Source organism: Scyliorhinus torazame, unplaced genomic scaffold, assembly GCF_047496885.1.
Source record: "Scyliorhinus torazame isolate Kashiwa2021f unplaced genomic scaffold, sScyTor2.1 scaffold_513, whole genome shotgun sequence".
Taxonomy (NCBI): Eukaryota; Metazoa; Chordata; class Chondrichthyes; order Carcharhiniformes; family Scyliorhinidae; genus Scyliorhinus; species Scyliorhinus torazame.
In genome coordinates this window covers 72,640-89,543 of record NW_027308240.1, presented here as the reverse complement: position 1 = coordinate 89,543, position 16,904 = coordinate 72,640, and the positions used below count along the sequence as shown (strand labels likewise).

General features: G+C 43.6%; 1 protein-coding gene across 3 annotated transcripts in view; it reads right to left on the bottom strand.

Moving 5' to 3' along the window:
- Positions 1-3,547: 3,547 nt before the first annotated feature.
- The window catches only part of LOC140406373 (DNA excision repair protein ERCC-6-like), a 54,480-nt gene continuing 41,123 nt past the window's right edge, over positions 3,548-16,904 (bottom strand). For all 3 annotated transcript variants that reach the window (XM_072494461.1, XM_072494463.1, XM_072494462.1), the window contains 9 exons: positions 16,461-16,679; positions 15,492-15,602; positions 15,203-15,322; positions 14,330-14,424; positions 12,298-12,443; positions 10,613-11,416; positions 9,993-10,191; positions 9,293-9,371; positions 3,548-8,142 (listed from right to left, as the gene is read on the bottom strand). In XM_072494461.1, coding sequence (XP_072350562.1) covers positions 7,726-8,142; positions 9,293-9,371; positions 9,993-10,191; positions 10,613-11,416; positions 12,298-12,443; positions 14,330-14,424; positions 15,203-15,322; positions 15,492-15,602; positions 16,461-16,679 — 2,190 coding nt within the window. In that variant the 3' untranslated portion in view covers positions 3,548-7,725. The remainder of the gene's footprint in view (positions 8,143-9,292; positions 9,372-9,992; positions 10,192-10,612; positions 11,417-12,297; positions 12,444-14,329; positions 14,425-15,202; positions 15,323-15,491; positions 15,603-16,460; positions 16,680-16,904) is intronic.

Here is a 16,904-nt window from a genome sequence, read left to right as displayed (position 1 = left end):
CGGTCCTGGGCATTGTACCGTCTGCTCCTGGTGGCGACAGGTTTGCAATCGGGGGTAAGGTTTGCAAACAGGGAAGGCGGGTCGACCTTGAGGGTTGCGAGGTCGCAGAGAGTGAGGGGGGGGGGGGGGTGGGAAGATATGGGGCTGCCAAATTTGAACGTTAAACTTTGCAGGTTACACTGGAAGTCCAGTCCCAGGAGTGTGGCAGCGCAGAGATGGGGGAGGACGTAGAGTCGGAGGTTATTGAACTCCATACCCTGGACCGTGAGGTTGGCTATGCAGTACCCCCGGATCTCCACAGAGTGGGACCCAGAGGCCAGGGAGATCTTTTGTTTAATCGAGTGTACAGCGAGGGAGCAGTGTCTCATCGTATTGGGATGGATGAAGCTCTCCGTGCTCCCAGAGTCGATCAAGCAGGATGTCTTGTGCCCGTTGATGAGTACCGACGTCGTAGCGGTTGAAAGCGTTCGGGGCCGAGACTGGTCCAGTGTCACTGAGGCAAGTTGTGGCAGAAGCGGAGAGATCTCGTCGGGCGATACACGGCCACCCGAGTCGGAGTCCTGAGACGTCATCCAAGATGGCTGCCCCCATGAATCGCACATGACCGGCTGGGAGATCTCATCAGGCGATACATGGCCAGCCGAGTCGGGGTCCTGAGACGTCATCCAAGATGGCTGCCCCCATGAATCGCACATGGCCTGTGAGGAGAGGAATGGCAGCGGGCCCGGTGTGCCTGTGGCGACAGTGGCGGCCGACCAGGCCTGGCATACTGCCAGGAGGTGCCCCTTCTTCCCGCAGCCCTTGCAGATTGCGGATTGGGCCGGGCAGCGTTGCCAGGGGTGTTTGTTTTGCCCGCAAAAATATCGGGCCCCTCCCCCCCCGGGGTTTCCTGGCTGCCGCACTGCACAAGCTTGTGGGGGATTTAGGGATGCTTTGGAATCGGCCACGGGTGGGGTTCACCCTGTCCATGCGGGTACCGCGTGGTCGGGAACATAGGTCTGGGCGTTGCGGGAGGCTACATCTAGGGAGTGCGCAAGTTTCCGTGCCTCTTTAAGCCCCAGTGTGTCGTTTTCCAGCAGTCGCTGGCGGATGTTAGAGGACAGCATGCCCGCAACAAAAGCATCCCGTATTAAGAATTCGGTGTGGTGTGGTCATTGGCGGAGCATTGTGGACAGTGATTCCCCTGGGATCTGCTGTCTGGTAGCTAAAGATGCTGAGCGTGTACCTGATTCACAGTGCGGAAGTAGTGCTCTTTTAACAAAGTCATTGCGTCCTCAAAACCATCCGCGTCTTCGATAAGCATGTAGATTTCTGGGCTCACCCTTGAATGGAGGACTTGCATTTTCTGTTCCTCCGTGGGGGTAGTCGGGGCCATCCTGATGTACCCATTGAAACATGCCAGCCAATGTTTAAATGTTGCTGCTGCATGTTGCTAGGTGGGGGTTGATTTGTAGACACTCTAGCTTGATACGGAGAGCAGCCATTCTTCAATTTTGTTCATTAAATTGATGCACGATCAATCACTACTGAAGCGAGATTGTAGTCCAATTGAAGGTTTTAATGAACAAGTAGTTACCCCAGCAACTCCGGTACAGAATGACTGCTGTGGGTGAAACACACTCTTATGCTCCACCTGCTGGGCGGAACCAGCAGGCAGGTTCCACCACTCACACTACAGTATAAGGTACATCCCACCTAGGTACAGTGATACCCCTAATATAGCCTACCACAGAGGGAAAGCACAGTATTGCAATGTTGTGCACATAAACTCGACTCCTGTGATCAGCCCGCGTTCAATTGCCCGGAACCCTGTCGACCAAGGTGTGTTTGTCAGTCAAGTGAGAATATTAAACATTCCAAATGACAGGGCCATCGTTCTTGTTGCACAGAGGGATGGGAATTGACCAAAAAACAAACCCCCCTCTCTACCTTCTTGCCATTTCCAATCCTGATTGCTCCCCCATCCTGGTCTCCGTCAGACCACTTGGTGTCCAGTTCCACTCAGCTGAACCTGGACCCCCCCTCCCTGCTGGTGGGGGGGGGGGGAACGGTAACACAGTGGGTTGGCACTGTTGCTTCACAGCGCCTGTGACCCTGGATTCGATTCCCAGTTGGGTCGCTGTCTGTGCGGAGCCTGCACGTTCTCCCCGTGTCTGCGTGAGCTTCCTCCGGGTGCTCCGGTTTCCTCCCACAGTCCAAGGATGTGCTGGTTAGGTGAATTGGTCACGCTGAATTGTCGTGTCCAAAAGTTAGGAGTTGTCGGCTTAGGTAGGGTGCTTTTTCAGGGCTGGTATGGACTCGATGGGCCAAATGGCCTCCTTCGGCACTGGAAATTCTCTGATCTGCTCCCTGCTCACCCTTCGCTGCCCTCCAGCTCGAATTCAGGTCTGACTCTGTGGAAAGAAAGCCTTGTTCGTGATCCTTACCGAAGTAATCGGTTTCTCCAAGGCTCTCCTGGCTTTTAATCAAAATCTTTCCAGGAAAAAGACAGAAGAAAGTCAAAGTTCTTTCCCTTAAGTTTCCCCAAACTACAGCATTTCCAGAACTCCAGGGCATTCTGCCCTCCTGTGAACCTCACCTCAGTTATCACATTTTCGAGGAGTTACAATGTCACCTAGATTCCCCCATGCCTCACCCCAAAAGCCGAGCGTCTCCTCACCTTTCCTGAATCCTCTCCCCTGCACTATCATTAGCTGCAAAATTTGCAGCTAACTTGCTCTTACTTTCTCGCTAAACCCCTTCTCCTCCCCAATATGCAAAACAAAAAGCGCTGGATAGATTCAGGGGCCCTGGCAGCATCTGTGGAGAGAAACATTAAGAGTTGACATTTCGAGTCCAATGATCCTTCCTCAGAACTCCTCCAATTCCCTTCTGAACATGCCTGCTTCTTACAGTAACTTGGATTTAGACTTCTCGGATATCCTCCCATCATTCCATATTATCAATGGCCACTCCAACTTCACCACAAAATATCATCTCAGAACTGATCATTTCAACATATTTCAAAACAATTCTTGACAGTTATCTGTCATTCACCATCAACTGGTGCATTCTCTAACCAGAGCCCAATTAGTCAGTCAATTAGCTTCTCTTCTCATACAGTGCAAATTGATGTTTTCCCCTTGTCTCTACTTCAACGATACTCAATTTTATCTTGGTAACCCTGCCCACAGTTTATTGTTTCCCCTCCTTGCCTACCCAGTTTACCATTTACTCACTGCACTCCCACCTCCTTAAAGTGGATTCATTCATTTTCTACGTTGAAGGTATTATACAACAACAAATTGTTTATTCCCCACGGCGGCGAGGTCTAGGTTCGATCCCAGCTCTGGGTCACTGTCTGTGTGGAGTTTGCACATTGCCCCGTGTTTGCGTGGGTTTCGCCTCCACAACACAAAAAGGTGTGCAGGGGAGGTGGATTGGCCACACTAAATTGCCCCTTAATTGGAAAAAATGAATTGGGTACTCTAAATTCATTTTATAAAAAAATCTGTTTATTCCCGATTTCCGTAGCATTCTTGAAAAGAAAACTCCATGCTCCAAATGGTTTCATTCAACAATCACTTTAATGTCCACCGTTTGAGGATAATTAGCAGTTAATCTAATCAGCAAAAAATCTTTTTAAGTGGGCATCTTCCAGCTGACATGAGGCTCCAACATTTATCAGAGCCACACCCTATTGATTAAACTGTACAGGAGGGCAAAGGTGGCAAAGGCAGGAGGGATTTTAAAAGGTTAATTTCACTCAAAAATAGTTCCATTTCTATTTGTTACAAGTTTTGTGTAAGTAATCACACAATTAATCGTTATTCAGCCACCTGCTGCACTTTTCAATATTTAAGCCATTAACTGATGCTGTCCTGTAATGTTAATTGTAATTATTAAATAAGTTTCGAAAGCAATATGACAATATTTTAAACATATATCAAGTACAAAAGTAATTATATCCAATACTGGGCATCACGGTAGCACAGTGGTTAGCACTGTTGCTTCACAGCACCAGGGACCCGGGTTCGATTCCCAGCTTGGGTCACTGTCTGTGAGGAGTCTGCACGTTCTCCGTGTTTGAGTGGGTTTCCTCCGGGTGCTCCAGTTTCCTCCCACAAGTCCTGAAAGATGTGCTTGTTAGGTAAATTGGACATTCTGAATTCTCCCTTAATGTTCCCGAACAGGCGCCGGAGTGTGGCGACTAGGGGATTTTCACAGTAACTTCATTGCCGTGTTAACTTCAGACTACTTGTGATACTAATAAAGATTATTTTTAAAATGAAACTTAGTTCAACTCACATATTAAGGAGCGCAGCGATGTTATGAAATTTCACTTGCAGAAGCGAGGAGGTGAAATTCTGACCCTCTCAGAGACTACGTTTAAAAATAGGTTCTGATGTTGCATTCTTAGGATTTCCTGATGGCACTACAGGATAATAAACCATATTGTTAAAACCAAATTAAACTGCTTAGCATTTGCTGAATCAGACTCCTTTGTGGCCACCTCCAAATCCGTCTTTTCAACCAAATGAAATGAAAAATGAAAACCGCTTATTGTCACAAGTAGGCTTCAAATGAAGTTACTGTGAAAAGTCCCTAGTCGCCACATTCCGGCGCCTGTTCGGGGAGGCTGGTACGGGAATGTTTGGTCAAGCCTCAGCTTCCATAGTTCAATAGCCATTTCCTTATCTATTTCTATATGTCCCTCTTCCATCATCACCCATGCCCCCACCCCATAAAGCACCTGCATTTATTTTCAACATTAAGGCACACCATCCAACATGTTAACTCTGTAAAGGCTTTTATTATCAACTCAAGCAATTGGAATTATTTCCACACAAACCTTTGAAGGTTGGTGTTGTCATGTGAAACTCCCCTTGCCAAAAAGAGATAAGATTTTTATTCCTGTATTTTGTTTGCAATGTGCGGGAAAACAATCTTTTCATTGACATTTGACCACATTAGCACCTACTGCGACACATTTAAGGGATCAGCTTTCTGATTTGCCTGTGATCTGCTGCCAGTGCAGCTTACCTATTATGTCAGGAAATTATTTTCATTTAGAGAGCACCGCCACAGCACCTCTAATACAGAAAGCAGCAAAAATCATTGTCTTGGTTACTCTACTTGTTACAAGCTTTCTAATTTAAAGCAAACAGGCACATTGGGGTCCTTTTGGAATCGAACAAAAAGGAGCAAGACAGAGTGATAACGAAGGATTTGAAGTGACAAGCGATGAGGTGAAAGAATATATTCAGGGAATATATGAGTCTCAAAAATACATCACAATTAAGCATCCAACATATTCATTATGAACAGTGATCGAATTACAACCTCTTCTTCGATTAGAGTGCATTCTGTAATTGGGCACAAAACTGTCAGAAATGCACAACAGAAATTCGTACAGAAAGTATTGATTTGTTTTGCCCAAAACTTTCTGCAATTTCAGTAAATCTTGTGGAAATTGGGCAGCGATTATTGTACTTTTTATACAGCAATGAACAGCATTTGGAGCTGCGGTCAAAGTTCATTGAGTGCGACAATGCGCAGTTGGGAGGAAACCGGAGGAAAACCCTTCCTGCTAAAATGTTTATATGAAAAAGTTCTGCAATTGCAAAACGGGAGATTTCATTTTGGATTCTACTTTTTCACCAAAATTACTGACAGGAGAAATTTCACCCCCCTCCCTCTCTCCAAGGTAGGTCCACAGGCATTTAACATATTCATGCTTTTGGAGTAGATCATGATTTATGCTATCTAACTTTTCATTTTAAAGTTAAGTAATACAAAAACAAATCATGGATTCTCTGTACGGAACAGAAGGTTAAGTTATCTGTACAATATCTTACACTGCAAGAGGAATTTAAATCTACAATGAAAATTTTGACGAACAGTGTCTAATCCTCAATATGCTGCACAAACTGCCTGTTAATTGTTTCCAGGCTTCATCTTTAAGTTATCCCTAGCAGGGAGGAAGAACTAAATTCGTAAAGTACCTGAGACTGGAGTTCTGAATCACAAGTATAGGATGAGGTTTCATTGTTGTCAATAAATATATGGAGCTAAACACTTGTTCAAATCCTGATTTAATAAGTGGAGTGTTAAGTTCTGTTCAACATTGAAACAGCAATTTATAAAGACAAATGTTATTGAACGTGTTCAAAAAGGGAAAAATAAATGACACCAGTCGGAGGAAACTGAATGCAATGGACATTTAATGTCAGCTTTTATTCAAAATGTAAACCAGATTTTGCATTTTGAATAAACATTGAACAAACGAAGGACAGTATACTCTGAGCTGGCTGGCTCAGTTTCTGATGCTTTTGCCTGAATCTGCAGATTGTGATTCAAGGCTCCAGGGTACTACTGAGGAAGTGCTGTACGATCAAAGGTATTAACACATGTGCTCTGCCACTTAGATTGGCGCAAAAGACCCGAAACCACCGTTCAGAGAAGTGCTGGAAGTTCTCCCAATGTGCTCGTCAACACCATCAAAAAACAAATGATTCACATGATGTTGGTGGACTCTTTATGCTTAGCTTGGCGACTGCATTTGTCTACTTGAGTGACTGCACTTCTGAAATGAATTGACTGGTTGTAAAGCGCTGTCAAAAGTCCTGAGGATATGATATGGTGCTACACAAATTCAAGTTCTTCCTATTTCCCCCCATGCTGGGAACTCAGAATAGACTAACATTGGGGGCATGACATTTTCATACCCTGTCTGTCTTCATGAACTCTGGGGGAAAAAAAAATTGAAAGCACATTTAGCAAATGCGACTTATGTGAAGCAGAGGCAGATGCCTATTGGCATCGCATTGAATCTTATTGCCTGAAATTGGATATTTCTAAAGCATGTAAACGAGTGTTATTTTTACTGGAAGGCCCAGTGCCCATGTTAAAGTTTGTAATTTGAGCACATGTTCTAATGGCATTCACCCATTAGCCAAAAACCAATTAATAATAATAAATCTTTATTGTCACAAGTAAGTTCACATTAACACTGCAATGAAGTTACTGTGAAAATCCCCCAGTCGCCACACTCTGGCGCCTGTTCGGGTACACAGAGGGAGAATTCAGAATGTCCAAATTACCTAACAGCACGTCTTTCGAGACTTGTGGGAGGAAACCGGAGCACCCGGAGGAAATGCACGCAGACACAGGGAGAACGTGCAAACACCGCACAGATAGTGACCCAAGCCGGGAATCGAACCTGGGACCCTGGCGCTGTGAAGCAACAGTGTGCTAATATAGTGAAAAGACATTTTCAACAAAATGTCATTTGGGGTTGGTTTAGCACATGGCTAAATTGCTGGCTTTGAAAGCAGACCAAGGCAGACTAGCAGCACGGTTCAATTCCCGTACCAGCCTCCCCGGACAGGCGCCGGAATGTGGCGACTAGGGGCTTTTTACAGTAACTTCATTTGAAGCCTACTTGTGACAATAAGCGATTTTCATTTCATATAAAATGGTTTATTTAGGATGTTTATATGAACCTAGTTCTTAATTACTATTTACAACTGAATTATTTACAAATTATTAGTTATTAATTGGGTGATGCTAATTAAAGAACCCTTAGACTAGCACGGGGGCAAATGGAAATCAGTTCTATATCTTCAAGTTACATTTCTGTTGTCATGGATAATTCGACCGTTTAAATTATTACACCACATAGCAGCAATTAAACCCAGTGCTCAGTCACACTGCTGACATAATTAGCAGCAGCGGCAGGAATGTTCACCGAAATTCCGGTTTCAGTTTCCAAATTCCGTCCCCAGACGTGTTTCTGTGGAATGTGCACAAGTTCCGGAGAAGTTCTCGGAAAATAACTGTCTGCGCAGTCGACAACTTGGACTGAAACTCGCGCAATAACTCGGTGGTCGTGGCTTGCCCGTCGCTGCTGGCCTGGAACGCAACGAAGTTCCGCATTTCCACCAACAGTTCGTCGTGCTCGGTTGGAACGGGAGGGGGCGCCGCGGCAGGCTCGGAGCTCTCGTCAATTTCAAGCCTTTGGAACAAAGTCAAGTGATTCCTCGCCCGCATTTTGGCCAGCAGCGAGGAGGAGGACGGGAGCAGGCGACTCGCCTCCTCCTCTGTTGCAACACCGCTGAAATGAGATCTGGCAACCGTGTCCTTTTCGACGACAGCAGCATCCTGGGTGGAAAAAGCACATCAAAATAGTGGATCTTGTGCAAACGATTCACGGTCCTATTGATCATTAAAGGTATTGGGTAGTGCAAAATGTACAAGTTAAGAAAACAGCAACAAGTGACATCTTCCTCAACCCTTTCAGCAGCTATCGAGACAGGTGCCTGTGACTCTCTGCAAGGTTTTATTCAAAAGTTAGCTGCAAAATATCCCGTCTGTAGTAGTAAATGTACAATAGGTACAGCTCACATTACTCTTATTACAAGGCCTTCAGCATGGTAAATGTATCAGAAACGTCCAGCTGTCCAACATTTAGCGCAGTGGAAATATTACTTCGCTGTATAACACAGCAAAACATAATGTGGTCACTTTAAATAAATATCCTGCTTCTAATAACTAAATCAGAATTTAAATTTGGACCAAAACTGCTTGGAGATGGCATTCTGGTTACTTCAAGCTACTAATTTGCACACATAGGACCATAGGAGCACAATTAAGCCATTCGGCCCATCGAGTCTGCTCCGCCATTCAATCATGGCTGATATTTTTCTCATCCCCATTCTCCTGCCTTCTCCCCATAACCCCTGATCCCCTTATTAATCAACAACCTATCTATCTCTGTCTTAAAGACACTCAGTGACTTGGCCTCCACGGTCTTTTGCGGCAAAGAGTTCCACTGATTCACCACCCTCTGCCTGAAGAAATTCCTCCTCATCTCAGTTTTAAAGGATCGTCCCTTCAGTCTGAGGCTGTGCCCTCGGACTCTAGTTTTTCCTACTTGTGGAAACTCCTCCCCACGTCTATCCAGGCCTCTCATTATGCTGTAAGTTTCAACAACATCCCCCCGCGTCCTTCTAAACTCTGAGTACAGACCCAGAGTCCTCAACTGCTCCTCAAATGATAAGCTCCATGTCAGCAGACATGTCGAACTAAGGTAGGTTCAAGTATCTTTTATACAAGTTCTCTAACATGAATTACTCACGTCCTAACAACAACCATCAATTGCAGAGTGGGACAATGATCACTGTTTAAACTGACTGTTTTAAATTACCTGAGTTTCACGTTACCTGAATCAATTAACCGCCCGGTCATAACGTGCAAGCATTCTATTGTTCTATATTGTTTGAGCAATTATTCAAAATCATGTCAATTGTACCTTGCATTTTTCTGGAGTGCATTTGGAAGAAGGACTGCTCGTTGGAAGCAGTGGGTTTTTCTTCTGACCGAATCGGGGCCTAGGACAAGAGAAAATGCCCTCATGAGAAAATGGTGTAAGATCTTGAATATGTATTTAACGTGTAAGAAGGAAATTGGTAACAGAGGTCAGATGCCGCATAAATATAAGCAGAACTCAACCAGTTTGTAATCCAACTCTCAACGCTCTTTGTTACAAAACTATATTTGTATGAATTCATTGGATGGTTTTAACGGTGATCTATTTCACCAGGTGACATCAAACAGACCCAACAGTTGCTCTGAGATGGTCTGACCTCAGAAAACTCAGCTTTTTTCTGGAGGAATACGGACTTTTCAAATATGCTTTTTCTTGACCAGGTGGCGTAATAGTGCCAGGCAGGTGAGTCTGCATGTGACTCCTGTTCCACACAAACATTGTTAATTCCTTAAATTGCCTTTTGAAGTGGTCTAAAGCAGTCACTGAGTTGTATCAAAGTACTTTCAGGAAGATCCACCATCACCTTCATGGGGTAATAAAAGGGTAGGCAATAAATGCTGGACTTGCCAGTGACACAACCTCCTGCCAACACTTATTTTTAAAATAAAAAAACAAGTTGAACTGAAGCAAATATTAAATAAACTTCCTGCGTGAAAAAATACTGCTCCCGCTAATATCGTACTTTATGCCAGCTGATGTTCCTGACAGCTGACTGCCGCCGATTCTCGATGACGCACCAGAGGAACCCAGACAACGCTGTCTTGAGGCCTTCAGTGCTTTCAAAGCGTCCTGAGCAACTCGGTTAGCTTCTGCTTCGACTAATACATAATCAGGGTTGGATGACTCCATAATAACATCGTGTTTCATCACACTGTGGATTCCTGAATGAATCAGAAAATAGAACCCAATCAATAGTGTCACTTCCACAACGGCTACCGACATTACTGCATTCATGTTGTGAATTAAGCTGGACTTCTTTAGCCGGGTATTACTACCAACTTTTAATGCAAGAAATTAAAAGTTAGATTGAAAGAAATAATGATGATAGAAATGATCCAACACCGGAGCCATATTAATGCACTAATAATTTGCTCTCTCACCCAATCGTTTGTAAAGTTTGACCACAGTGCTAAGGAGCCTATTTACATATTTAACCGTGTGCATACCAAAGCTATTTGGAATATCTGACACAATGGAATGGAAATCGTACCATCAGACTGGGATTTGTTGAAATTGTAACACCAAAAATCATCTTACAGTCGAAACACAAAGACATGCACGTAAATGCGTGAGCAGGGTTACCAGATTTTTTGAAGAGCTTTTCCAACACATAATCGTCACTCTGCCTGCAGACTTCCTTCTCCTTTTGTTCTTCCTCACAGCCCCCCTTTTTCATTTTCTGCCTCTTTACCAAGTGGGGAATGCGCTCGCCTTCAAAATATGCATCTTTGCTGCGCTTGTGTTTTCTGTGCTTGCGCTTGTCGCTCTGCCTGGGGACTGAACGAGAATCACCCTGCTCACCCTCGGCGGTTTGATGTTTCGTTTTAGACTGGTGTTTGTGATGAAGTCTGCCACTCTTGCCAGTTTGGACCAAGGCAGTGCCAGCTGTATTTTGTGACGTTTCGGAGTTCAGAGGACAGTGTTTGCTGTCCTCATCCAGTATAGTTTGTCCTCGTCTGTGGTCGTGTTCAGAGACTCCAGCTTTATTGATAGAGTCCATTGAGGCTTTAAATTCTGCTTTATGAGAATTGCTGTCAGCTTCCTTATGCACAGAATCGGCAGGCCGATCACTGCCAGAGTTAATATCCAAACCGTAATATTTTGTGTCTGAACTTGGTGGAAGGTCAGCCTCGGTTCCTTCGTGTTTTACCTGAGTTTCATCACTGCCAAAAACATTGCTCTCTTTCACTTCACTCTGTGGGTTGATGGAAAATCTTCCTGACTGTTTTTTCGCTGAGTAGCACTGGAGTGGCAAATGAGGTGGCAATCTGACATGCTTGCTGGCATCCTGGTCTGATGGGGAGACATTTCTTTTCTGTAGAGAAGCAGAGATTTTCCCAGTTTTCTTTCTGTGAGCGGTGGGCATGTGAACATCTGAACCTGTGCCTAACCGAGAACAGGCATATGCACCACAATTAATGAAGAGCTTATCAAATAAAATATTAATTACAATACTTGAGATTTGCACTAGTACACGCCTATGTGATTACATTTTATCATTAATCATTTGCTGGAGAATGATTTCGGACATTCGGAGTGCACAATTTAATTACAAGCTTGTTTTTTCCTGAGCAAACCTACGATAATCCCGCTAACAATTACGGTCACCCTAATCTGGCTGCTGGGGTCAACCTGTTCCCTTAGTTATCAGATAGCGTGGCATGGTGGCGCAGTGGCTAGCACTGCTGCCTCGCAGCGCCAGGAACCCAGGTTCGATTTCCACCTCGGGTGACTGTGTGGAGTTTTCACTTTCTCCCCGTGTCTGCGTGGGTTTCCTCCGGGTGCTCCAGTTTCTTCCCACAGTTCAAAGATAAATAAATAAATAATCTTTATTGTCACAAGTAGGCTTACATTAACACTGCAATGAAGTTACTGTGAAAAGCCCCTAGTCGCCACATTCTGGCACCTGTTCGGGTACACGGAGGGAGAATTCAGAATTCTCAGTTGGTACGGGAATTGAACCCCCGCTGCTGGCCTTGTTCTGCATCACAAACTAGCTGCCTAGCCCACTGAGCTAAAGATGTGCAGGTCAGGTAGATTGGACATGCTATTACTTTGGTTAAGTGCTTTGGGACATACTGAGATTATGAAGGGCACTATTTAAATGCAAAGTCTTTCATTCTTTATTTAACTGCGTATGCGGATTATCAAGCACATTCTCTGCTAAAGGAATAAGATGCGGGGCAGCAAGTGTGCTGAATTAAAATCCCGATACTCAACTTCATAATGCATTGGACTCTGTTCGTTAACTTTAAACGGGATAATACCTGCAAAAATTGCACTTGTTTCTGTTCCCTGAGAGCCATCTGGACTGCTTAACGTGAAAAGCTCACTAAGATCATTAGATTTGAAAAAACGTCTCTGCTTTGGGTCTTTCAATATTCGATTAGTCAGGAACTGCTTGAAAATTTGCCTGTAATGAAGTGAAAATTACATAATTCATTTAAAGAAAGCACATATGAAAAGATTTACAACGTCCTCTAATTAATTTAGCAATAAAAAGAATTAAAATCACATGCCTCCTTAGTTACCTTCGGAACCGTATAGTTCCAAAACATGCATTTTAAATGTAATCACATAACCTTTCCACAACCCATGAACCTTACCCAATTGTAAATTTATTACATTTCAAAACCGTTTCATCTCCCAATGTTAATATATTATTAGACAAAAATGGTTAAATGTGTAGAATATTACTAAACAGTTACACGCAGGAAGCCTCAATTTTCCCATGGTGCTCACAGAAAGATGTCGTCCACCATCAATTTAATATGGTCTCCCATGGGCAGCATGGTGCCGCAGTGGTTAGCACCACTGCCTCAGGGCGCCGAGGACCCGAGCTCGTTCCCGGCCCTGAGTCACTGCCCGTGTGGAGTTTGCACATTCTCCCAGTTTGTGTGGGTTTCGCCCCCACAACCCAAAGATGTGCAGGGTAGGTGGATTGGCCACGCTAAATTGGCCCTTAATTGGATAAAATGAATTGGATATTCTAAATTTAAAAAAAGATGGTCTCCTGTGTAAACATAATGCTTCAAATTGTGTGTGTTTGGGGGGAGGGTGCTCCAGCAGGGTTCATTTATGTCATTGTGCAGTGAGAGAGCTCGCACCCCTACTAAGAAGCGTCATGTAAATAGGACAAACTTGTTAATAGTGGACTATTCAAAAACAAATGACTGGAATAGCACCATCAGCAGATCTTACTCCACGGTCCATTTCTAATTGATTTCATTCAAATAATGAAGGTTGGTTGCAGGAAACCTGAAATACTGGGCATGCACAGCTGGCACCTGAGAGAGAAAGGCAGGTTAATGTTTCAAATGGGATCCCCAATCAAAACTTTAGTGAAGGAATGATGTGGAGATGCCAGGCGTTGGACTGGGGTGGGCACAGTAAGAAGTCTTACACCAGGTTAAAGTCCAACAGGTTTGTTTTGAATCACTAGCTTTCGGAGCGCAGCTCACCTGATGAAGGAGTTGCGCTCCGAAAGCTAGTGATTCGAAACAAACTTACTGGACTTTAACCTGGTGTTGCAAGACTTCTTATTAATGAAGGAACAGTGGGTAAAGACATTGCCCTCCTATCTCTGGGGCGTGGGTTTAATTCAAGCCGAGACTAGCAAAGTAATATTTCTACTTCCTGTTGTTATTAATGGTGATCAATTAGAAGTGTTAAACCAGACTTAATTTAGTCACTAGTGAACATGGACCTAGAGTTCAAAACCACTCCTAATTCAGTTACAATTGTTAACGTCGCTCAGAAATGCTTTGGAAGCATGGCCGATGTTAGATATGAGACACTAACACTGTCTTAATCAGGGCTGTTCTTCTGAAGCTGGACTCAGGTATTCCGGTAACCCAATAGAGGGTTTCTTAAAGGTGAAGAGGTTCAATCCCCAGGCTGTAGCATCTCTTAATTTATTGTAGGGATCCCTGCTGAAACATTAGACCGCTCTTCTCTTTTGGAACCGATTTATTTGCTGAACATTTCCAGCATTATCTCATGTCACTTGTATTCGTGTTTCTCTATCTGTGTTTCACTTTCACATCTCTACATGGACAAATGCAGAAAAATACAATTGTACTTTTAACTTAAGAGTACTCGGAGTGGCGGGGGAATTGAGAGTCAACATCTTAGTGGTCACCCAGTGTGAAATTAAAATGTTCCTGCTTGCTAAAGCATTGACAATAAAACAAAAGTGGATCCTGGGCTAATGTACAATGTCGGCAAAAAGCAACTGACAGTTTACAAAGTTTAATAAGACAGGACAAGTCACAAAGCCATTCCCAGTTTTGGGCAGACCTGTGGTAGATTTTTTCTTCAATCGATCCGGCTGTCAGCAACCTGTAAACAGTAACTTGCTTTGTTTGTCCTATCCTCCAGGCACGCTCCCTGGCCTAAAAGAATGAGCATTTAGTGATTATAATCCACCAGTTTCACCGCCGCTGAGCACAGCACTTCAGAATCAAATGTCAAACGTGGAAAGTGCAAGCACAATTCATTTCTTTAAACTGCTACAGTTCCAAGTCATACATTTTTTTATTGCTGAAACGATGAGCCTTTATTGCAGGGAAACATTCTACAAGTAGGGCAAAGGTTTAGTCACATTATAGTTTAGTAAAAATTTGTTACAGCCCCACCTGCACAAAGCAGTCATATTGCTAGAATTCCAGCAGTTTTTAATTAAGTTTTCTACAAGCTTTATACTCGCTCTAATTGCTGACAGCTGAACAACTATACTGCATACTCCCAACCACATGTGAATCAGCCGCAATTGTGGGCAACACTTTATTTCGGAATACCCTTAACAACGGTGCAAAGTGAGCTGTTTAGTGTCAGCATTGGGTCAGGCATTTCAAAGCAATGCAGATTATTTCAATATGTACAGTTCTTTCTCAGGCATGAAATCTATCACATTCTCTGTCCTGACCAGAACAGCTTAAAGCAGCATTGCCACCAGGGTATATGAGGTAATAAAATGTACAGATTGCAGATTTTAGTCGCCCTCAATGTAACGCACGCAGTTTGCATTTACGAATATACATAATTGCTAAATAACTGCTCTAAGTGCACGTGCATTTCTTGATGTGGCATTATGCGGGGTACAGACGAGAGATGAAAGCAGTGCAATGATTCAATGCTGTTTGCATTGACACAAAGTGAAAAGGGTCCCACCTGTATGTCAGTGCTCGGGTTCCAGTCAGGGTCGTAGATAATAACTCGGTTTGCTCCCGTCAAGTTAATTCCCAAACCGCCAACTCTAGTGGTAAGGAGGAAGACAAATATGGAGGAATTCTACAATGCAAGAACAGATTTTTGTATTTAAAAAAATTGTTTGCCCTTTCAAACAAATGGCATATTTCTTCATCAGAAAGGCAGGCAGGCTTGGCATGTACTAACAAAAAAAAAATTCATTGATGCAGCACAGAAGAGGATGAACAGTCTTTTTAAAATACATTATTACCTCATTGAACCGAGAAATAAGCGTCTGTCTGGAACCAACGGTAGTTGTTCCGTCCATTTTAAAATAAGTATAACCGAGATTTCGTACAAACACCTCCAAGATGTCCAACATCTAGTAAATAATGGGGAGAAAAATGCACGTTTATCTGGTTTGTGGAGGTAGATCTTAATGCAATAATATATAGCCATCTCCTGAAAACCAATTAGAAATTAACATCGCATACACTTTTCATACAGTATCTGCTCTAAGTTTGCCATCTATATTGTAGAGCAGAATACAAGGAGGCCATTCGGCCCATCGAGTCTGCACCGGCCCTTGGAAAGAGCACCCTATCCAAGCCCACACCTCCACCCTATCCCCTTAACCCAGTAACCCCACTTAACCTTTTTGGACACCAAGGGCAATTTAGCATGGCCAATCCACCTAACAAATCTATTATTTGTAACAGGGATACAGATCCAACAGTGCATTGTAGGGACACAGAAATGTAAATATTCAACAAGATGGTCTTTAGTTTCAAACCTGCCTTTGTTCTAAACCCAAATGAAAGGACAAGAATCTGAATATTGATCTGTTAAAAATCACAGCTGAAAAGGTGGCAAAACACATTTTAAGCAACATTACCTGGCAATCTGTCAAATTCTTACACTGCGATGTGTGCTAGGTCTTTGGCTACTATTTAAAATATTTAAATCCTGACATATATAATGTGAATATGTGTTATTTTGAAGAATGTATAAAAAGGTACAGTTTGAACAACCCAGAACCAAAAAGTGGGGGGGAGAAAGGATTAACTTCAATCAGAAGTAGTGGGAAACCGTAGAGAGTTAAAATAGAACCAAAACAACAAGTGTAACAAACGCCTGAAATCTTTGTTTGTGTTTGGCTGTGACGAGGAGTTAATAATCGAGTTTGTTCCACTTTGTACAATTGTGAAAAAATCTTGGCGTATCTGTTGAACGTGCTAACCTGTCGGGATTGAGAGAAAAGCAGCACGCGGTGTCCTTGTTTGTGCCAGAGTTTCAGCAAGGCATCGACGACGATCATCTTCCCAGACCGCTTCCAATACCCAAAGTGCTCTTCTTCAGTCAGCTGCTCCTCGGGTACCCCCTTCAGGATCTTGGGGCCACCAGAAAAGAGGTCGGGGTGATTGCAGATCTTTCGGAGAGCTATCAGGCCAGAGAACACCTATATTTAGGTGTGTGGGGGAAATGAAGGGAGGAAAAAAAAAGCAGAAGAGAGTCTAATCAATGTCTTGACTGTGTTCCAAACGCTATCCAAATATTAACATGTCTACTACGCACGACATAATAACTTGTGTGCAGGAGGCCTCGGTACACAACATTGGATTGTGCGTGTGGTGTGTTTGGACGGCACATGTGTCCAGTACTGATAATAAGCATCTTCTACGTC